Genomic DNA, 23,732 nt, shown 5'->3' with positions numbered 1-23,732 from the left:
CTCGGTGCTGGGAACAGGTGCGGGACCATACTATGTGCCGCAAGCTGATCCCGTCTCAGAACCCTGAAGCATGGGACAGTCCCTGGCTGGTGGAGGCACATATCCTTCTGAGGCCACAGACCGTGAACTCCTGGGCAGTCTGGTGGTAGGCCCATAGGGTGCCTAGAGTCTGGTGGTAGGCCCATAGGGTGAAAAACAGCCATTGCGTAGGTCCTTGCCATTACACCTGCCATGGGTGTCTTGCCTGTGCCTGTGCTGGGCTGATCAGTACCAACAGTGTCTCGAGTAAAAGGACTCTGCCTCCGAGTCTGATGATGGAGACCTAGAGCACAACGACCATGGTGGTCCCGATCGGTATGGTGCTGGAGAGCGGCGCTACACGGTCGGTGCCAGGGATCACTGCCGTTCAGTCAGTGCTAGAGTTGGGGAACGTTGTCTGGAGGCTAGTGTCAGGGAGCAGTACCGCAATGACGGCATCGAGGAGCACACACCTAGCTGGAATCTATATGAGCAAGCACTCGAAGAAGAATACTATAATTCAAAGAGACTGGAGATAAGAAATCTCTGTTTTTCCAGTTTGTACATTTAAAAATACTTTGTGACAGTTGTTTGTGAGAGTATTACAGCCAGCAACCGGGGAATGAAAGCAAAAAAGAAAACCCCCACAAAAAGTGGCAAAGAAAACCAGGATTAATTATAGTATTGAAATCTAATGAGTGTAAAAATATAAATTAACAGCACCATCAAGTTGACGGCATTCCTTTAATGTCTCTTAGCTATTTCCTTGTTCATTACACAGATCAATTTATTAATAACATAGAGCATTTTATTTTTGCTCACATAATAAGTAGCATTGACGGAGACCCTTTAATTCTGACCCTGACTTTTTCCAAGGATTACCTACTATCCTGATGCTTCTTACTTACTAATTACCTCAATCACAAATTTTCATTTTTGTCAGTAATGGCCTGACTTGCAGAGGTCCTGAACACACCTGTAGCTCCCATGCCATAGCTCATTTTATTGAATAAGTGCTTCTGTTCATGTTTATCACTGTCAAATTAAAATTGTTGTGTGAGATTATGTTAAGTGGCTAATCAGTAGGCCAAATTCTGCTGTTATACCAGTGTAAATCCAAAGTAACACCACTGTAATCTAAAACAGCACAACAGAGCAGAATATGACTTACTTTCCGTGAATTCCCTTCTTCTGTACTTCGAAGCATGGAATTACCATGTTGTCTGGATTAAAACCTGTTTTTCCTTCCTTTCCTTCTCCTTCACAAAAAATGTAGTCAAGAAACGGAAAAATTCTAGCTGACTCCCCACTCTTGTAAGCGCACACTGACTAGAACCTTATAAATTTAATGAGTCCCAGAGCCATATTTTCTGCTGGAAGTGAGCAGAAGGTTTTGATTATAATGGATTTAAGAATGTTCTGTTTGTAAAGTCTTGTGGCTTCAGCCCCATAGGAGGCAACTGCTAGGGCTTGGAGCTTGAGCCCCGAGCCCCACCATCTTGCCACAGGACACAAGGCCTGAACCCTGACAGGCGTGCCCCGCATAGCTGAAGCTCTCGAGCTTCGGCAGGTGTGCCCAGCTCTGAAACCTCTAAAAATTATCGATCATACACAGCTTGGAGGATCAGTAAGTTTGGCCACCCTTGTCCATATGGCCCCTCAAAGCATTCTAATAGATTGGTGAGGCATGACTTCCCTTTACAATAGCCCTGTTGACTCTTCTCCAAAAAACTGTGTCCCTCTATTTGTTTGATAATTCTTTTCTACTCGAATTAATATGCAAATTAGATACAATTAACTTAGGTTTAAACAGAGACTGGGAATGGTTGGGTCATTACACTAATTTAATCTATTTCCCTATGTTAAGTTCTCCTCACACCTTCTATAGGTCATTTCAATTATCACGTCAAAGGTTTTGTTTTTTTTGTTTTTTTCCTCCTGCTGATGATAGCTCATCTCAGTTGATTGGACTCTTCCAGTTGGTATGCATACTTCCACCTTTTCACATTCTCTGTATGTATAAATGATCTCCTATCTGTGTGTTCCATTCTATGCATCAGAAGAAGTGAGCTGTAGCCCACAAAAGCTTATGCTGAAAAAAATTTGTTAGTCTCTAAGGTGCCACAAGTACTCCTGTTCTTTTTATAGTTTCAACCAGTTTGCCTGGTACTGAAGTTAGGCTTATCAGCCTGTAATTGCCAGAATCGCCTCTGGAGCCTTTTTAAAAAAATTGATGTTACATTAACTATCCAACAGTTATCTGGTACAGAGGCTGATTTAAACAATAGGTTACATACCACAGTGAGTAGTTCTGCAATTTCATATTTCTGTTCCTTCAGACCACTTGGGTGAGTACCATCTGATCCTAGAGACTTATTACTGTTTAATTTATCTGTTTGTTCCAAAACCTTCTCTATTGACACCACAGTCTAGGAAGCATGTAGCCTTTCCCTTACTCGGTATGATTTGTCATGAGATTTTTCCCATGCCACATGCTTGATGTGGATCTGTGAATCACCTTTTCTATATACCTGCCACCACAATAGTGCATTCTTCAGAGAAATTGCACAAAAGACACTGAGACTCAATTAAAAAAAAATTAATTGGAGATATACCCATCTCCTAGAACTGGAAGGGACCTTGAAAGGTAGTTGAGTCCAGCCCCCTGCCTTCACTGACAGGACCAAGTACTGATTTTTGCCCAGGATCCTTAAGTGGTCACCTTGAACGCACAACCCTGAGTTTAGCAGGCCAATGCTCAAACCACTGAGTTATCCCTCCTCCAGTCAATGTTGTTCTTCCTCCTTGTGCCCCATAGCAGGAGCTAAATAGGTGCCAAAATCTAGCCATTAAGCTTGTAAGTTCTAGTAAGCACATGGTACTGAGGTGGTGAGATTCTAGAACCAGTACCTTGGAAGGCATTAATTGTCAGGACAGCAGTCCTATTCTGTAAAGCCATCTAATGCAGATTCTGCCTTTTGGTACGATATAGGTATTGGCCATTGTCCTACCATTGGCAAAAGCAAGGACTGAGTTACCAGCATTTTGATGCAGATTCTAACAGCGCTAACAACAAGTTCTCAAAACAGTCTATCATCATCATCATTCCACTGTTGTGTATGAAGAATAGAAAAAACAGTCTCTGAAGCAGCCAGTTCCAGGCCTACGCCTTGGAATTGGCTGGGGCTCCACTATAACCTGATAGAAAGTCTTTCCCTACAATGGAATTTCCCAAGACAAGCCATTCTTAGCCTAGATGCTGAAAAGGCTCACAGTGTGCTTCAATCATGCCATCTACTCCGATTGTTACTCTTCGGATATGGATACAGATATAAATAAAGGTCTTCAGTGTGTCACAGGGAGAGATTGCCTTTCCTAGAATTTGAAACTATGACAGTCTCTCTTCACCTGACCTCAGTCAGACAAGATTTATGATTGATCTTAGATATCTGCACCCTGGTAGATAGGATACAGACCACAAAAACAACAAAAGTAACTCTCCTCATTTTATCCATCAGATGACTCTGACCTTGACACCTCTGACCTATTTAAAATTCTTCAACTTAAGTAAACAGAGACTGGCCTTCATTTTTTATTTTTCCGTTGTTTACTCATAGAATCCTGACTTACTTAGCCATTAATTTGCCAGGCAAGTCAGAATACCATACAGACATTTCTAAACCTTTTAGGACTACTTATAGGTCTCCTTTGCCTAACATATTTATATCTTTATTGTTTTGATATTTTAATAAACCTGTCTAGGTTGCACCTGTTCAAAGGTTCACAGAACATTCATACTCATCCTCTTATAATAATCAGAATGTGACAGCTGTCCATGTAGCTGATTATAATATTATGTCTGTGATGTTGAAGGACAAGGCAAATGTAATGAGCTGTTTGTGTTTAAACCAGCTTCCCCCTTGAGAAGTTCACCAGGTTGTACACATAAAAAGGCTCAAGACAGTATGTGAGATGAGATGGGTGAGGTAATACCTTTTATTGGACCATCTTCTGTTGGTGAGACAAATTTTTGAGCTTACACAGAGCTCTTCTTCAGGTCTGGGAAACTTCAGAATGTCACAGTTAAATACAAGGTGGAACGCACTGTTTAGCATAAGTAGATAACACATATTTCAAGGGACGAGTCAAGGCCCGTTAACTCCTCTCCAATCATAGGGAGGAAAGAAGGGGATGTGGGGGGAAGTGCAGCTTGTGTCATGTTAACAGGCCACTTCACTTCAATAGTCCCTTGAAATATATGTTAACAACTTATGCTAAACAATCTGTTCCACCTTGTATTTAACTGTGACACTCTGAGTACCTTTTCCAGACCTGAAGAAGAGCTCTGCATAAGCTTGAAAATTTCTTTTTCTCACCAACTGAAGCTGATCCAATAAAAGATATTACCTCACCCACCTTGTCTTTCTAAAATCCTGGGACCGACATGGCTACAACAACACTGCATATGTCAAGCCAGTTTGGCATCTGATATTGCAAGCTTAGAGAATCATTCTATTTATTATCACTTGTTTTTATTGTAAAAAAAAATAGGCAATTAGGGAATTCTGGGGATGACCTTCTGTATGTACAGGCTTTCTATAAGGAAAGACCAATTACTCCCAAACGTGTTGAAAATAGCCAATAGTTCTTTTGAATATGTTGTGTACTCTTCAGTTATATAGAGAATTTGTTTCTGTTCAGCTTCCAAGCTGTAAGTTATACCATGAGGTAAACTTTTAGGAATGTCCTCAGTGAGTTTTCCTTTCAGTAAAACTAAAGTGCCTGGTCATCAGTCTATTTTTAACTCAAGGTAAAAAATCCAGCTTCTTTAGCAGAGAAGACAAGTCATAAGTTTTTGCCAGATTTTGAAAGTTCAATTTTTGCCTTGACCCATCTATTGTGATCACGTTGCGACTCAGACAAATGAAGATGCCCAAATGGTAACATTTTCAGACCCTTTCAGATCTCTCAAGGCAGATTTAGGAATACATATAAAAGGCCATATTTACCTGTCTTACAGAACTGGAAGGGACCCTGAAAGGTCATTGAGCCCAGCCCAGCCTGCTCCCTTCATTAGCAGGACCAAGTACTAATTTTGACCCAGATCCCTAAGTGGCTCCCTCAAGGATTGAACTCATAACTTGGGGTTTAACAGGCTAATGCTCAAACCACTGAGCTATCCCTTCCCCTAATTGCCTAATCCTTTCACTCCTAATCTTATCCATCTTCTTATAGGAGTAATCAACTGGAGGAGCAAGTGGTGAATGAGCCATCTCTCACAGGTCTTCCAATACAAAAGCTTTATCCTGCATTTTCAATTAATGTCTCTCACATCTTAAAATGTTTACTCTATAGCAGGGCCGCCCCTAGACACTGTGGTGCCCTATGCAGCACCCCACATAATGGATAAAAAGCTCTTTGCCCATTCTCCTGATTATCCGAATTTCTGATTATCCAATCTGGCCCTCATTCCAATTAGATTGGATAAACAGGGTTCCACTGTATTGGCTTTATTTTAGTTTATATACACATCAAGACAGGACACTATCTCTGCCAGGATGTTCATGCTTTCTCCTTTCAGGGATTATCTTGTATTATATCATTAGGAAGCAGTTGTATTTCTCAATCTTATATTTTGTATTACAAGGCTGACCTTGTTAGAGCTTTGAAAGTTTATTTAAATAGGACATATGGGTTTAGAATATCTAACAGGCCTCTTTGTCTTTCCAGGAATCCAATAAGATGTAACTATTTATATGCATATCTATGCTGATGGACTGGGAATCTCATAAAATACTCTAGGCCAGACCATTTGCTGTTGTAAACAGGCAATGGAACTATATTAATTCACATCACTAAGAATCTGGCCCTCTATTCCCTTTTCAGATCATTCTACCAGAAGAATAATCACCTCTTGGATGGACTAGATTGGGGAGAAGTTTCTTAAATTTATGAAGAGGCTTCTTCCAGGAACTGCTCTACTTCACAGTGGGTCTTTAATATTCTTATTTGTAACGTCTGTCTTGGATGATCTAAAACTGGTAGTCTACTAAGGGATTTATTCTCCTATTGACTGATACACTGGTGATTTAGATGCAGACTCCCACTAATATTCGGGAGCGTGTATGTGTAAACCTCTACTTACATCAGTGGGAGAACTTAACTGGTTTTTGTGTCACCATCTTCACTGATGATAAACTTAAATGTTCTGGGGAACGTCCATTATTCAAACACATTCATATAAGAACCATGGAGCAACTAAGCCTGCACATTATTCTTTACATTATTAAGATAGTGAATTCCACCGTCATCAGCCTAAGCCAGTGGTTCCCAAACTTATTCCGCGGCTTGTGCGGGGAAAGCCCCTGGCGTTCCGGGCCGGTTTGTTTACTTGCCGCATCCGCAGGTTCGGCCGATCGCGGCTTCCAGTGGCCGCAGTTCTCTGCTCCAGGCCAATGGGAGCTGCTGGAAGCAGTGCAGGCCAAGGGACGTACTGGCCGCTGCTTCCAGCAGCTCACATTGGCCTGCAGCAATGAACCGCAGCCACTGGGAGCCGCAATCGGCCAAACCTGCGGACGCAGCAGGTAAACAAACCGGCCCGGCACACCAGGGGCTTTACCTGTACAAGTGGTGGAACATATTTGGGAACCACTGGCCTAAGCAATTTGGTTTCTTTCCTGTTATTTCATATTGCTTGACAGCACAGGCTCCTCTTCTTCCTCCCCAATATTTCATATTATAAAATGGTCTTTTAAAAAGGTTTGTAGTCTCCTTGAATTGACAGGAGGGGTGGATATTTTAATTATAATTTGCCCGTGAAATAAGGTCTATCACCAAATTGAAATACTTTATCTACGGCTGCCACTTAAGGGTGAATTAAATGCCTTATTTTAAAAAATCCCTAACACTGTAGTATGATGCAACTGAAATTTTTGAGACAAATTCTTCTTTCAGTTACACCCAGCATAACCTCACTAAAGTAAAAGGACCTTATTCTGAGCTCCCTTATGCTGGTATAAATTTCCACTGAAGACAATGGAATGTCATTGGTTTTATTTGGGATGAGGCCCGAAGTGGAGAACATGAATCTAAATATAAAATAAATATATTTTTTAAAAGATTGAAAAATCAATTCTCTCTCTACTTAGTTGTCAAAATCTGATTTAAGAATTCTGTTTCCTCTGCATTAATGTTAAAGACATCCTCAGCTGCTGAAGGGAAACACTGAATGGTGAAATCTGGTCTTGGTAGGTGAAAAGCTTTTCTGATCTCCTGTAAGAATTATACAAGAAGCTACTGTGATATATTTAGTACTCTGTTATGCCCTGGATCTCAATCATAGGCCAAAACTTTAGAAAAAATTGTGAGGCCAAGAAAATGACAAACATTTATTTCTGGCTTCATAGTGGGTATGTAAGTATAGGATTTTCATTTTATTGTTGTTGTGTAATACTGCTGGACTACCTCCTGCCACTAGACTCTTCAGCTGTCGATCGACAGGTGTATGAAGGGTTCACTAACCGTGTACTTCTGCATAAATACTAGGAACTATTTGGAGAGTCTGAGAAACTCAAATATTATGACTATTCAGTTCTTGTACACTGAGAGTCATGATCCAAATGTGATCAGGAGATAATGTCCCTGTAGAGCAGAGAGCTCTTTTTGTCTTGTGACAGCATAGTTGCAGACCCTCACTCTGTAATCATCTCCAACTTTCCTAGATTTTTTTGTATTTATTTAATTTTGTTCAAATATAATCATCCAATGACATGAACACATGTGAAAACTTTGTAAATGAAAATTATATAACAAAAAATTGGGCCACAGTATAAAGACTGAAAACCTCTCTAATATCTCCAAAAATGAAAACCCCTTATTCAGGCTATTGCCTATGCATTAAGACCATTTTCCTTCCCCCAAGGAAATTAATTTGAAAACAGGACCCTCAAGATGAATTTTATCTATAGATAACAGACTCTACCACACACACTTCTGTTTTACACATACTAGTGGGCAAAAAAAACTTTAGCATCTCAGGTAAACTGTGAGATATTAAATATCTGTGTAATATAAACTGTGATGTTAAATATAGACATTTAAAATTTAATATGTGGGCTAAAGTGTAAGATTTAAAATACGTCCACTGTGGTAGAATTGCCTCATAGTAGAATATTGATTGACTTGATCAACCATCTGCTGTCATTTTTTCAACAAAAGTGTCCTATCTATATAATATCAAAAGTGTGACAGATATCTTATAAACAAGTAAAAAGAATATCTCTGCCCTCAAAGAATTTACAGTCTAAGAGCCTAATCCTCACATCTGTATTCACGTGAGTAATTTAACCACGAGTACTCTCTTAGTTCAATAGGACTACTACTTATATGAATAAAGGTTATTCATGTGAATAAGAGTTATTGATCAGACTTTAAGTAGAAAACATGTAGATAAAGGTTAGTGACTAGGAAACAACAAAAGCAATTGAATGAACAGCGTTTGGTATATATGTTGTCAGTTCTACTGATTTTTTTAGTTTGGAGGTATTTTTTGTGAGGAGAGAAAAAGGATGGTCCAGTGTTTATGGTACTAGCCTAGTACTTGAGATATTCATAGATTCATAGACTCCAGGACTGGAAGGGACCTCGAGAGGTCATCGAGTCCAGTCCCCTGCCTTCATGGCAGGACCAAATACTGTCTAGGCCATCCCTGATAGACATTTATCTAACATACTCTTAAATATCTCCAGAGATGGAGATTCCATAACCTCCCTAGGCAATTTATTCCAGTGTTTAACTACCCTGACAGTTAGGAACTTTTTCCTAATGTCCAACCTAAATCTTCCTTCCTGCAGTTTAAGCCCATTGTGCTCTTGTTCTATCATTAGAGGCTAAGGTGAACAAGTTTTCCTCCTCCTGATGACACTTTAGAACCTGAAAACTGCTATCATGTCCTCTCAGTCTTCTCTTTCCATAAATAAACTCAATTATCTTTCCCTTCATTATAAGGTCACTGTTCTCAAGATCTTTAATCATTTTGCTGTGCTCTTCTCTGGAACCCTCCCAATTTCCCAACTTTTTGAATGCGTGCCCAGAACTGGACACAATACTCCAGTTGAGGCCTAACCAGCGCAGAGTAGAGCGGAAGAATGACTTCTTGTGTCTTGTTTACAACACACCTGTTAATCCATCCCTGGGTTTAAGTCCCTGCTCCACCATATATTTCCCTAGTGACATTTGGGAAAGTCACTTAGGGTATGTCTACACTGCAGCAAGGAGCAAGGCTTCCAACCTAGGCAGACAGACTCATGCTATTGGGTTTAAAACAGCATTGTGCCTCTGGCCGAGCCTCAGACTAGTAACCTGAACTCAGTGTGGATGGTAGGCTTGACAGCCCCATCCACACTGCTATTTTTAATGTACTACTTCAACCCCAGCTAGCGTAACTCTGTCTACCTGTACTGCAAAACTCACTCCCAGCTGCAATATAGACATACCATTAGGTCCTGATCCTCGGTGGAAGTTGGATACCTGAATGCCATTGAGCATCCAGGACTTAGCCGGCATGTGCCTCAGCTCCCATTTGTAAGATGGGGACAGTAACACTTCCCTTCCTCACAATTAAAGATTGAGAGGCACATAAATATTACTGTAATTGGAGCCATATAATATCCTTAAATAGGCAGAGAGATAAGAAAGTGAATCAAAGTTCAGATTAATTTCTTAAGTTATTTCTTTAAATAAAATATGATTAAGTTCTTTAAAAAAAAACAAAAAAGCATTACTAAGTCAGTCTCGGCACCAACCACTGCTAACGCAAGCCTGCCTGCCTGTAGTAACAGTTCAGTGAGGTAAGAGCAGTTGAGATAAAGAAACTGACAAGGAATTACATTTGTTTAAAATTTCCCAGGGCTTATTATGAACAACAGGGTGTGAAAAATTATGTGTGAAAAGTACAAGGACAGCATGCTTTCCAGTGCTTGGCCTCCGCAGAGGAAGGGAAGAGACTTACAAGGGGGAGTGGGGCGAGAGAAAATCCCCATGTGTGTGTAGAGAAAGAAACATCTTCACTTGCCCCACTGTGTTGCAGTACGGACAACTCCAATTGTTTGAGAGTCAAGTCCCAGCAAATCATGAAACTATCGACAAAAATCATGAGATTTACAAAATAATAGCTCTTGGGTTCTTTTTGTGTTGCCTCATGGCTGGGGCTGGAGCCTTTTGGAGTCCCAGTCAAGCTTTTCTCTGCACCATGAGAGCTGGCAGCTTGCTGGCTTTTAAGGAAACTTGTGACCTGATTGCAGCAGCTAGGGCTCTCAGGAAAGCACCCACTGTGGGGTGAGTTGGCAGTAGTGGGGTCCTGCTAAGTGGGCGAGGTTTGGGTGCAGGGGGAATTGCCAGGGACTGGAGAGCGGGCACGGTTTGCAGGGCAAGGGATGTGCTTTGCACCAAAGGGGCTCAGAGCAATACAGTTGGATTGTTCTCTGTGCATTCCCAGACTGCCCATCCCCACAGCACCCCCACACCCCGTAGCCTCCTGCACCAGCCCCCACTGTGCAGGGCGCCATACACCGTTACCTGCCTCCGTTCCACAAACGGCCGTTAACAGAGCACAGACCCGGCTCCTCCCTTGCCCCCACGCGCCGGACGCCGCCAGCGAGCTCCCTCCCTTTGGCGTGCGGCTAACCGAAAGCTCCAGGGGAGTTTGCGCCACCAGGCGGCGCGAGGCTCCTAGCAGCTGGAGGGGCGCGTGGCCTCCAGAGGGCGTGCGTCCCTCGGGCGCAGGCAGCAAGGGTTGCCTGCCTTGCACAGCCTCCGCTTCCGGGAGAACAGTTACGTGGCAACGAGAACTGAGGCAGACAACGGGTCAGTCCGGGTCTGTGAGAGGAGAAGAGGCGAGTGCGGGCGGGCGCAGAACAAGATGAGACAAGGCGGTGGACACAGTGAGTCACACGCGCAGGCCGGGTCGGGGGACTGCTCGGGCGGGCGCAAACAGTTACAGAGGATGATGATTCTGTTTGCGTTGCAGGGAAGGACTGCGAGGACAGCAGCGGCGGGAGCAGGGGGCAGGAGACGGACCCCCTGTCGCTCTCTGTCTCCGGGGACCTGGCCAGCTGCGAGGAGGCAGGACCGAGTACGATTCCCCCTCTGCCCAAAATGCAGGGTCCCCATTGGCATCTGCCCCAGGGTGGGGGGAGGACACCATGATGTGCAGTGATGTCATTGCATTCTCCCGGTGTGATGTCATTGCATCCTCCCAGTGTGATGTGGTGTGATGTCATTGCATCCTCCCAGTGTGATGACATCTCATCACCCTGCTCTTAACACCACACACATATTCATGGCTCCTTGAATGCACACAGCTAGCTTAAGGCAAATGGGGATCAACCCCTGAACTTGGGGACATGTGGCAGCCTCACCCCAGATACTAAGGCAGAGGCTGCTGTGTAATGAACAGCCCTAAGTGTCAGCAAAGCCAGGCTAGTGGAGAGAGACCAGGAGCAGCACCTGCAGCAGAGGATGTGCAGAGGATTCACGTTATGGGGATGAGTGATGGAGCACTGGGTATTTCTGCCAAAATGGGCAGCAGTAAAACAATTAACAGTGTTGCCATTTAAATTGTCATCATTGGTCTTCAGAGTTAACACACCAGGGAGATGAATAGGAGCAGTTCACACCTCTCCCTGCTAGCATCCTAAGCTGCATGCATACTGTCATAACTATAAAGGGAAGGGAACAGCCCTCCTATGTACAATACTATAAAATCCCTCATGGCCAGAGACACCAAAATCCTTTTACCTGTAAAGGGTTCAGAAGCTCAGGAAACCTGGCTGACACCTGACCCAAAGGACCAATAAGGGGACAAGATACTTTCAAATCTTGGTGGGGGGAGGTCTTTTGTTTGTGCTCTTTGTTTTGGGGGTTGTTCGCTCTTGGAACGAAGAGGAACCAGACATCAATCCAGGCTCTCCAAATCTTTCTGAACCAGTCTCTCATATTTTAAACTTGTAAGTAACAGCCAGGTAAGGCGTGTTAGTCTTATTTTTATTTTCTCAACTTGTAAATGTTCCTTTTTCTGGCTGCTTGCTCAAAGCTTGAAGCCTTCTCTTAACAAAGACCCTTGTTAAAAAAAACGTAACACCTCTGCGTTCAGGCTGCTTTCTAAGCAGCTAGAAAGGAGAAAAAAATTCCTACTGGCTTTTGGTTTAAAGTGATCCCACCGCTCTGCCACCATGTCAAGGTTCCCCCGCACTCTGAATTTTAGGGTACAGATGTGGGGACCTGCATAAACACTTCTAAGCTTAACTACCAGCTGATCTGGATTCGCTGCCACCATCCAGATTCCTCAGTGTCTGGAACACCTCTTTCCCCCCAAAACCTTCCCCTCCCTGGGTAGCCTCAAGAGGCTTTTTCACCAAGTTCCTTGGATCTTAACACAAGGAGAATTTAACCATTCCCTCTCCTTCCCCCCACCAATTCCTGGTGATTCCAGATCCAATCCCCTTGGATCTTAAAACAATCAGGTTCTTAAAAAGAAAGCTTTTAATTAAAGAAAGAAAGGTAAAAATCATCTCTGTAAAATCAGGACGGAAAATATTTTACAGGGTAATCAGATTCATATAGCCCAGAGGAACCGCCTCTAGCTTTAGGTTCAAAGTTACAGCAAACAGAGGTAAAATCCTCTCAGCAAAAAGAAACATTTACAAGCTGAGAAAACAAAAATAAGACTAACATACCTTGCCTGGCTGTTACTTACAAGTTTGAAATATGAGAGACTGGTTCAGAAAGATTTGGAGAGCCTGGATTGATGTCTGGTTCCTCTTAGTCCCAAGAGCGAACAACCCCCAAAACAAAGAGCACAAACAAAAGACCTCCCCCCACCAAGATTTGAAAGTATCTTGTCCCCTTGTTGGTCCTTTGGGTCAGGTTTCAGCCAGGTTTCCTGAGCTTCTTATCTCTTTACAGGTAAAAGGATTTTGGTGTCTCTGGCCATGAGGGATTTTATAGTATTGTACATAGGAGGGCTGTTCCCTTCCCTTTATAGTTATGACACATAACACATACCAGCAAGGCATTGCTGCATGTGGGGCAGTCATAACATGTTCTTCACAACCTAGAATTATTTTTTGTAACAAAAGCTTAAACTCCTCACAAATTGAAGGGGGCCCTATGCAGAAGGACTGGAGGAACTCATGGTGTTCAGGTGCGAATGAAGAGCAAGTCATAAGTTAGCAGCCAAGGTCTCAGAAGCATGTTTTGAAGTGACATTCCTCATGAACTAGTGCAGTGGTTTTCAACCTTTTTTCATCTGCTTACCCCTAACAAATTTTGAATAGAGGTATGGACGTCTGCGGACCCCCAGGGCTCCATGTACAAGAGGTTGAAGGCTACTAGACTAGAATGAAACAGGCAAGGGCCTAAAGGCACTCTCCAGATTAAAACAACAGTTTTGGCCCCGCTTCATTCTTCTGCTGCCTACTGCTCTCACTTGACCACATGCAATAGGATGAAGGGTCCCCCAGGAGTAAGCTAATACCAATACTGCAACCCCAAATGTTAAAAAATCATGAGTCAGGCTCAACAAAAACCATGAGCTTATATAAAAATAATAGACTCGGTGTTCTTTTTATTTGCCTTCTGCTTTTTGAGCTTTTAGAGTACACTCGGGTCATATTTTGAAGCTTTCTTCATAGCCACGAAGGCTAGAAACTTACTTTTTCTTTAGGAATAAAGGCTGAAATCATCACATATCCACTTGACTCCAGGAGCCAGGGCTTTAAGGAAAATAATAATTATCATGAGACTCAAGACAAAATCATGAGAGTTGGCAACATTAACAAACACACTTGTTAGCTTTTCCAAGAGAAATTTAAGTTAGCATGGTGTGGTCTGGGGAAGATGTCTCACCATTTGAATGAGGTGGGATTGGAAGGGAGAATCGTCCACTGCCCATCCAAAGGCTGAGAATCGTTTTCTTGTGGAAACAGCCAAGCCATCATTAAATCATCAGCAGATGCCAGGATAGGGAAGGAACAAACTTTTCCCCCTCCTCCCCAGTTTGAGCACCAGTGCAGAGCTGATTTCTCTCTCTCTCTCTCTCATTGCTCTCTTACTAGACATTTAAGGTTTCTGACTGTGAATTATAGATACTATAACTGTAGGTTTGATGCTTTTATTTTTCAGATAATTATACATCAGGAATAGAAGGTCAAATCCAACCGCAATCAGCACTAAAAGTATGCTAATTTGATCCAAATTATTAGCAGAAAACATTTTTTGAAGCTTAATAACTAAACTGATTGTTTCAGTACATCCATAACTGTATATAGTGCTAAAGTTTCCAGCAGGAAGACCAATTTGCTGATGAAGTCTGAGGCCATGGAGTTTGCCACTAAATATCTTTTCAACTGCAGTTTTCTTTTAATTATAAACAAGTTTTGCACCTTTTTTAACCTGATTTATTTGAGTATGTCCATAAAATGTCTCTTACCTCCTTTTCCCCCTTCTTCCACTAGTTGGGAACACACTTCCTAAGCAAACTGTGTGCAAATTAGGAACGTTTTTGCCGAATTTATATTCATTCCTCTAGCTCATGCATTCATTGTGTTTGTGAATGCTTGTGATCCAATTCAGATTCATTCACACAGGAATTCTTTTTCCAAATGAATCTGAATAGGAAAGGTGTTGGAAACTCCCAGTTTATTTCAGATAATCCACTAAATAGCCATTGGACAGTAAAAACTTTTTCTCACTAGTCCGTGAGGCTGGGTCCAAACTGGCAATCTAGAACTGAAAGGGAAAATGCACGTACAATAGAGTTGTTCTAACTCATCGCAATCTGTACAAACCTCACAGCTTTCTATTATTCATTTTACAAATGTAGATCCTTCAACAACAGCTGAAATCATTTCAGGCACTTCGGCAACAGACTCTGCTGAATGTTAATATGGTAAGAGCAGAAGTTAAGTTTTCCTAAAATAAAAAGAAAAACCCAACAATCTCCTGCACCAACTTTTTAGGTACTAACCTGGGTATCTTAACGAAAGTCTCAAACCAAACAACTTTCTTTTGCACAAAACATGATTAAACAAACCAATAGCTCTGTTAATACTGTAGTCTGTGTTAAAAATCAAAGATTATGCTGATTCTCTGAAAATGAATTTCCTAATTCTTATAAAAATAATAGACATGATCATTTAAGCTGTTGGTATTGCCAATAGCTGAAATATATTTTATCCTAAGAATCAGGATCCTGTTTTTATTATACACAATTTAAAAGAACATTACAGTTACTTAGCTTATTAAAGCTATATTTAACTTACCGTGCATGTTAAATATGTTTTTTATCTGCTACTCAATATACGATCAAATAATTCATAAGGTAGTTTATTCTATACATTCTATCTAGATTCTTGCACTGCACTAATCACAGTGCCAAGGAGGACCTCAAAACAGGCTGTGTTGCAAGGGAAAAGGAGCTGAATTAGAAAAAGAGAGGGGGCCAAAGTCTTCTTTCACAGTGGTTTAAATCTGAAATAACTCCACTGACTTCAAAGGAGTTATTCCTGATCAGTCTAAGAGAAAGCAGAGTTTGGCCCATACTTTTAAAACACTGCTTACCCAAAAATGCTAGGCTAACATTTCAGGAATAGTTTTTCAACTCACTTTCTAGTGTAAAAAAATAAGGTCATGATGCTGCAAAGAACTGATCATATACTTAACTTTATACACTGTCATTGATAGTGGAACTACTGATCCCTGTCCCTGCCATCCATTTGCATAGGCCTGGGGAAAAGATGAACTTAGCCATCTAGTCTTGTTTTCACGTGGAGAGAGTAATCCTTTATCAGCTGTGTCTCTTCCGAAAATGAAATATTTCTGCATATACAGAAAGCTGATAAGTAACAGTCAACATGGATTGTCAAGAACAAATCATGGCAGACTAAGCTAATATCCTTCTTTGACAGGGAAACAAGCCTTGTAGATAGGGGGAAGCAGTAGATATGATAGATCTTGCCTTTAGCAAGGCTTTTGACACTGTGTCACATGACATTCTCATAAACTAGAGAAATATTGCCCAGATTAACCTATTATAAGGTGGGTGCACTGTGCACAACTGTTTGAAAAAGCATATTCAGAGAGTAGTCATCAATGTTTTGCAATCAAATTGGAAGGACATATCGAGTGGGATCCCACAGGGATCTGTCCTGGGTCTAGTTCTGTTCAGTATCTTCATAAATCATTTGGATAATGGCATAGAGAATACATTTATAAAGTTTGTGGATGACACAAAGCTGGGAGGAGTTGCAAGGACCTCAGAGGACAGGATTAGACTTCAAAATTATCTTGACGCACAGGAGAAATGGTCTGAAATAAATAGGATGAAATTCAAGACAATGCAAAGTACTACACTTAGGAAGGACTAATCAATTGTACAAATACAAAAAGGGGAAATGACTGCCTAGGAAGGAATGCTGTAGAAAAGGATTTAGGGGTTTTAGTGTATCACAAACTAAATATGAGTCAGCAATATAATACTGTTGTTCACTTTTTTTGCATCATTCTGGGATGTATTAGCAGGAATTTTGTAAGTAAGACACACGAAGTAATTCTTCCACTCTACTCAATGCTAATAAGGCCTCAACTGGAGTGTTGTTTACCTAAATTACTTAAGAAATTAAATTAAATTTGCGGTATGAATTCTATAAACTAAACAGTATTTGAATCAAGCAGTGTCTCACCCTTACAGATGGTATTGTTCCTTGATAACGCAGCCTGGGACAACCCTCCCTAGTTCAAAGTCTTTGTCCTTTAGATGTGTTTCCCGTGTTGAGTTGTGGTGGGAGTGGGACCAAGTCATGATGTCACATGCCTTCCTTTATAGTTTCTTCCAGCTTGCTGGAAAGATCTTTTGCTACGACATGGGTCAAGCGATCTCCATTGTATGCATGCTCTCTCTAAGAAGTCTTCTGGGATGGTTGTTGGGAGTGTGGATTCCCTTTAGTAGGACATCAGCATAACTGGCTAATCCATTGTTGTACCTGAAAGGCTGGTTGTGGGTGTTCACAACCTCACAACATATTTCAGTAGCACACATGTAGCAAAACTTCATAACTTCACATACAATGATAGCACATACAATCCAGTAGGATATTAATATTCAACAGATCCAGACTTTTAAAATGATACTTCACAAGGCATACTTTATACAAAACATATCATAATTATATGACAGTGGTGAATATGGGGGTTCCAGTGCTGCTTTGAAGTACAGAGTGACACAACCAGTAAATAGTGGAGGGGGTGGAGGCCCTGGGGTGATTTTGGTCAGATCCTGGCGGGCAGTTACCCCACAGTCGCGGTGCCTGCAGCTCTTGTGCTGTGGGGCTGGTTGGGCTTGGCTCTCCACTCCAGGGTTGCAGTGCCACTCCAGTTTGGCCCACCCCTCTGACTGGACCAAATTTGTCTGAGTGGAGCTGTGACATGGCTCATGGGGTTGCAGTGCCACTCATTCAAATTTGGCCTACCTGGATTCCCGTCATCATGACGGCTGGGCACTGGGACCCCAGAGGTTGCAGTGCCTGAACCAGGGAGGCAAGCGCAGCCAGCACAGGAGCTGCCACACAACCCTTTGAAACATTCTGGCAACCTGGTCCTGACCGCCAGGTTGAGAAACCCTGGTGTAGATAATATTTAGTCCTGCCTCCATGCAGGGCATGGGGCAAGATAACCTGTCAATGTCCCTTCCAGTCCTACATTTCTGTGATTATATGATTCTATGCTTTTCTGTAGATGTCTTTGAAAGATTAACTTTCTCCATACATCTTTTTCAGGTACAATCTGAAATCAGTGAGATACTGAATAAAAATATAATTGACGTTAAAACTCCACAGTGTAGCCCTGACAAGCTTCTGATGACCGGCACACCTCCTGAGATGGCTATGGTATGCTACTTAATCCTTACCTACAGTTGAATTGTACATTAAAATATTTTGTTGGCTTGCTGTTCCTGAGAACTGTATGTTTTCGGTAAAACATAATCAAAGAAAAGGGACATTCTGGGCACAAAACATGTCCATGGTAATTTCCTTCCTAACATAAGTAATGGTCTTATTTATAGTACAAGTTCACCATAATTCTATCTTAAGAGAACACTAATTGAAACCTACAACAACAGTCATGTTGGGGGAACCTAATAACAATAAGATTGTCCACCAACATGGTTAAAGCACTGTTTCGTTTCTACTGTAAATAAGATTTCAACCAGGGCCTCCAAGCTATACTAAAGCTTTGGATTGTATTAAGGGAACAGCTCCTATTGAATGCAATGAGGATTTTGTATGTGTGTCTAAGGGCAGTTTGTCTCGCTCCTGTGAAGTGCGGATAAACAACATATTTTTAAACACAGATTTAGCACCAAGTCCTGCTTGCCTTACTTGAGTAGTCCCATTGAATTCAGTGGGACTAGTTGTGTAAGATTTGGTCATTAGCTTGTCTTTCCCCTGCTGCAAATGTTCATAGAAGACTCAACATGCTGAGTCAGCACTTTGGGTCTGATCCAGAATGCAGTGAAGTCAGTAAAAAGACATATTGATTCCCTGTGCTGTGGAACAGGCCTTTTCTAAAGTAGTGTTCCTCTCCATAGCTAATAGATGCTTTGCTTTCTGGAAAAATGGTTATGTGTTGTATGCAATGTTAGTAGGCTTCAGAGAGAAAACAGAAGACTCTGACAAATGAAATGGGGACCACAATACAATTTCTTCAATTTGTTGGAGTATTGTGATCTCCCCTTTTGAATTCCCTTGGGAAGATTAAGTCTCAATACATTTTTCCTTATGTTAGACAGAAAGGTTGTTGGCAGATAAAATCTCTACCAGTTTTGCATGATACATAGTCTTTACAACAAATTTGTTGTCTTGTGCCTCCAGTACTGTGAAAAACTATAGCCATTATAGCATGATTGTTATTGGTTTTTGTAGCCTACAGGGAGTCCAGAAACACCATTGTCTAAGAAGAAATTTCATCTTGATAAGAAACTCTGTAGCACTCAATCTGTGGAAGCAAATTCTAGTATCTTTGGAAATGTGGTCAGTGATGTAAATATTTCACATCAGATTTCATTAAAAGCTGTAACAACTGGAAAGATTGAAAACTCAGTAGAACCAATTAAAAACAAAACTATGATTGCTCTAAAAAATGATTGTAAATCGAAGGATTATGCCAAATATGAATGTTTTCTACCTTGTACTAATTTGGAGGCTGAAAGTATGGTGCCTCCTAATGAGAAAGTAATTTTGGATGAATCTAAAGCTCGTGTGCCTCTTCTCAAATATAGTGATGAACATCATTTAATAGACAACTTTAGCTATTCTATCAAGCCATTGAAAGGAGAACTTCAGAAGTCTCATGAACAGGAACTAGCACACGCATTTGGACATCAGAATATTTCTTGTAGTCAAAGTAATGTTTTTGATGATATGTCAGAACAAGACCAAGAAAAATCTGCTCTTTTTTTATCTAGAGAGAAATTACATGTGGACTTAACATCAAGGAAAATTTCAGAATCTGAGGAATCGGCAGACAGTTTGCATGTTGCTCTGGTTTCCCTTAAAGGAAATAATCTGAGTCTTGGTCAAGAATTTAATAAAGACTCTGAATGTGACAGCTCACAGAATTCTTCACATATAACTACATGCAGTACACAAACAGAAACTGAAACCAAGAATAGAAACAAAGAATTGCGTAGCACTGACAGTGGTGTTGGCATGTTCCAGTTAAATGTCATTTCTAAAACAGTACAAGATAAATTACTAATGTTCGATCACATAGAGAAACTACAGAAAGAAAAAGAAAAGCAGCTGCAAATCATAAATCAAAGGTTACTAAAGCTTGGAAATCAGGACTTCTATGAAATCGGAGCTGATGAGTACACCACAAAAATGGAAGAGTTACAAAATTCCCTGAAAGATTCTAAACTCTTACAAAAGAAAGTGATGGAACTTGAGAATGAAAATGTAACTCTCAAGTCAAAAATGAAACCTCTTACTGTTATCATAAGGTCTCTAACAGAGAGAAATTCACAGTATGAGAAGCAAATTAAGGATTTAGTTGAAGAAAAGAAAAGCATGCAAGTCAGGTTAGTTAAATCAGAAGGAGACAGCAAAGAATGTATTAAAGAAGTGAAAAAGTTGTTAAAGAAATGCAAAGAACTTCAAGACCAAAAGAAAACTCTTGAGGGAGAGAGGAGTCAACTCTGTAGTGAAAACCAATGTATGATGCAAGCATTAGATGACTTCAAAATTAATAACCAGAAAGCACAAGAAAATATGATTGCTGTTATCGGTGAAAAAGACAGGCTCTTTGCAGAACTAGAATTTTTGCAAAAGGAATCTTCAGTGTTGCAAGAAGCAAATCAGAAACTAGAAATAAAAACATCCCAGCTTGCAAAAGAAAAGAATTCACTTGAAAAAGAACTTGAAAAAAATCAGATTGAAATACGACAACTGAAAGAAAAAGAAAATGTAATGAAATCTGAACAGGAGACTCTTGTTCACATAATGCAATCACTTAAAGACAAAAAGCTTGATCTTGAAATGACATTGCAAGAATGTGCTAATGCTAGACAAACAATGCAGCAGGCTCTTGAGACGGTCCAGTCAGATAAAGCTTACACAGAGGAGAAACTCTTGACCGAACTTCAAAATACAAAAGCGGAAAGGGATATTTTGAAGACTAACTTGTTAAACATGAACAGAGAATGGGAGAATTTATCAACAGTGGTGGCAAATATCACAGAGGACAATCAGGTTCTTAAAAAAAACCTGCAGGAATGTAAACAAGATACTTACAAATATGAAAATAACATCAGAACATTGAATGAAGACCATTTACTAATGGAAAACCATCTGCGGACAATAGAAAATGAAAGGGATGTATTGCAGTTTGAATTTCGCCATCTCCATAAGGATTATGTTAATCTAAGGGACCAAATTACAGTTCTGGTTAATAAACAGCATAAACACAGTTACATTTCAGGCAAGGAAAAATATCACTCCATGTATTCCACTGAAATTTGTGAAGAAATTTCTGATTACAGGTATACAGCTTTAGAATCCAATCCACAAGGTATGTGCTGTACTTCGCAACATCTTATTGCACAAGTGTTGTTTTAATTTTAATTTACCCAGTTTGAGCACCAATTAACTTTTTAGGTAAATTACTTACGAAAACCATTACCACGCTGTACATTGGTTTGAATTCCCTGCTCAGGAAAACTCTAGGTATTTTGGGTTTTTTTTAAGCCTGAAGCAGTTAAGTCTTGGTTGCTTAATTTAAGAATTTTTTATTTCCTAAAGAGGAGATTCTACATAACACACACATGATTTTTATTATAATAAAACAAAACCTCAAGGAGAGCCTGATCCAAAGCATATTGAAGGCATACTTTATTTATGTTAATGAGCTCTGGATTGACCCTTGAGAGTGATACGTTGTGCTTGGTTTTTTTAATTGTCCTGAAGTATCTCTTAAAAGGAATTCCTCCCACTATTTTTTAAAGAAAACTGTCTTTCTTTTCCAGGCAATTCCAGTTAAACTGCAACAGTCTTGCTTCAGAGAAATTATAATAAACATTCTTTCTTTTAAACCAATTAAAAATTCTGCTGTTCACTTATTTCAGTTTTCAGTTGTCCTTTCAACAAATGCTCCTTTTTGTTTGAAGTTTCACAATACGAAATTTCCCATATGCTTTTCTGAACACTTGACCCTTAGCTGTATTTTATAGATTCATATGGGCAGATCAGGGCCGCCCAGAGGGTTCAGGGAGCCTGGGGCAAAGCAATTCTGGGGGTCCTTTCCATAAAAAAGTCAGAATACTATATTCTCATGGGGGCCCCTCAGGGGCCCAGGGCAAATTGCCCCACTTGCCCCCCCTCCCCCGGGCAGCCCTGGGGCAGATCCTCCACAGATGTAAATTGACACAGCCCCACTGAAATCAATGGAGCTATTAGAATTTATCCCAGTTGAGGATCTGCCCCCCTTGATTTTGTAATCTTTCAGTTAGACAAACTGCCTAACACAGCCCAGAGCATTTCACCCAGTTATTCCTGCATCGAGCCCAAGGATTTGAATTTAAATTATATACTCACCTGAACATATGGTTTAGAAAGATATCCAGTCTTGCTTTATGGTTATCAATGACCAACTGTCATTTTTAAATAGCAATGGCTTTGTTTACACCAGATTCTAATGGTTTTTTTTAATGATTTAGTTAAAATATGTCTTGATACATTTGCTAGCAAATTTCATTTTCCTGCTGCAGATACATGCCAAGAGAGGGCCACAGATATGTAGGGGGAAGAGAGGGGGCCTTGGGATTCCATTACTGTGTGGATATTCCTGTTACCATAGCCCATGGAGTTGAAAGAGGGAAGAGTGTCACAGAAATACCATACACTGGCTATTTCAGCTATGGGGCTGAAGTAGTATCTGTGTAGTAGTCACTCTACAGCCTGGATGGGAGGACTGTAGTTTACATTCTTAGCCCACTAGACTTTACTTTTGAGGGATTATTTTTAGTCACCAATAAATAGGGTTCTATGAAACAAATCCCTGAATGAAAAATAAAGCAAAGTAACTAGAAACTGGAGTCCTGTCAATTCCCTCTGGAGACTCATATTTACCATACCTTTTCTTCATGTAGTGCAAGTGGCACTCATTTCTTTCCATTTACCACAGAGCACAGAAATGAGAAAGAGGACACCTAATGTTCAGTAGATGTATCAAGACATATAGTGACTCTTTGTGTGTGTGTGTGAGTAGATTTACTTCCCAAGAAAATGATAAATTAACAGATCTGTCCTGAGCAAGGTCTAGTGTAGGCAGGTGCTGTACAAACATCACAATACAATTCAATTACCACAGCTTAACCCTGACCAGCAACATACCTGCTATTCTGAACCACTTGTGCAGAGATTGCTACTCATTTCAAACGGTGTGATGGACAACTGAGGACTAAAGTACAAATGTGACATTCACTCATATTGTAAGCTTCTCAGAGTAGGGACTATCTTCTTATTTGTTTGTACAGCACAATGAATCCCTGTCCTGACTGGCAGTGCTAGGCACAGCTGTAATATAGATACTACTAATAATGGTAACCTAAATCAAAGACTCTGAACTTAGGCCTCCAGAGGTGAAAGGCTAGTACACTAACCCAATGTGCCATTTACCTTGACTTTCCCTATGATTCAAAACTTTTAATGTGCAAATCTAATGGTGTATAGAAGAAATTGCCTGTTCAGAAAAATCCCTCTTCAGAGAATTCCATTAGAGATAAGTATTCGTTGCCACCACCACACCCCAATATTTGGAGCTGAAGTGAGAAAAGAGCATTTATATACCTGATATATAATACTATATTATAAATATATTTTAGTGTTCCTTTTATTTATATATAATACTAGTACAGTTAATTAATGAATGACTAAAAAGTGGATTAAAATGCTTGCCTTGTTTATATGGTAGGGTAATGCACTCTATAGGGTTGTGATTTCTAAAGCGCACTGCCATGTTGTGCATTAATTGGTCCCTGCAGACTCACAGACTCATAGGTCAGAAGGGACCAACATGATCATCTAGTCTGACCTCCTGCACAAAGCAGGACACAGAACCCTACCCATCCACTTCTATAAAAACCCCTAACCTATGTCCGAGTT

The 23,732-nt window shown here is 40.7% G+C and overlaps 2 protein-coding genes across 7 annotated transcripts in view; one reads left to right on the top strand and one right to left on the bottom strand.

Annotated features, from left to right (window-relative positions):
• CFAP96 (cilia and flagella associated protein 96) overlaps window positions 1-23,732 on the bottom strand; it is a 68,362-nt gene that overhangs the window by 16,461 nt on the left and 28,169 nt on the right. Inside the window, exon 9 of one of the 2 annotated variants that reach the window (XM_032800375.2) lies at window positions 15,247-17,065. The exons of the other annotated variant lie outside the window; for it this stretch is intronic. Within the exon in view, the coding sequence (XP_032656266.1) occupies window positions 17,041-17,065 (25 nt within the window). The 3' untranslated portion in view covers window positions 15,247-17,040. Of the gene's footprint in view, window positions 1-15,246; window positions 17,066-23,732 lie in introns of those variants that run through there. 2 annotated transcript variants of the gene reach the window in all.
• Window positions 10,826-23,732, top strand: part of CCDC110 (coiled-coil domain containing 110) — an 18,116-nt gene continuing 5,209 nt past the window's right edge. The window contains exons 1-7 of one of the 5 annotated variants that reach the window (XM_032800350.2): window positions 10,826-10,958; window positions 11,045-11,149; window positions 14,200-14,252; window positions 14,900-14,965; window positions 17,850-17,960; window positions 18,996-21,141; window positions 21,596-21,672. In XM_032800350.2, coding sequence (XP_032656241.1) covers window positions 10,937-10,958; window positions 11,045-11,149; window positions 14,200-14,252; window positions 14,900-14,965; window positions 17,850-17,960; window positions 18,996-21,141; window positions 21,596-21,609 — 2,517 coding nt within the window. In that variant the 5' untranslated portion in view covers window positions 10,826-10,936 and the 3' untranslated portion in view covers window positions 21,610-21,672. Of the gene's footprint in view, window positions 10,959-11,044; window positions 11,150-14,199; window positions 14,253-14,899; window positions 14,966-17,849; window positions 17,961-18,995; window positions 21,142-21,595; window positions 21,673-23,732 lie in introns of those variants that run through there. The other 4 variants (XM_032800348.2, XM_032800349.2, XM_075066407.1 and 1 more) reach the window with 4 other exon arrangements.

Source organism: Chelonoidis abingdonii, chromosome 5 (assembly GCF_003597395.2).
Source record: "Chelonoidis abingdonii isolate Lonesome George chromosome 5, CheloAbing_2.0, whole genome shotgun sequence".
NCBI lineage: Eukaryota > Metazoa > Chordata > Testudines > Testudinidae > Chelonoidis > Chelonoidis abingdonii.
This window is presented reverse-complemented; position numbering and strand designations above follow the sequence as displayed.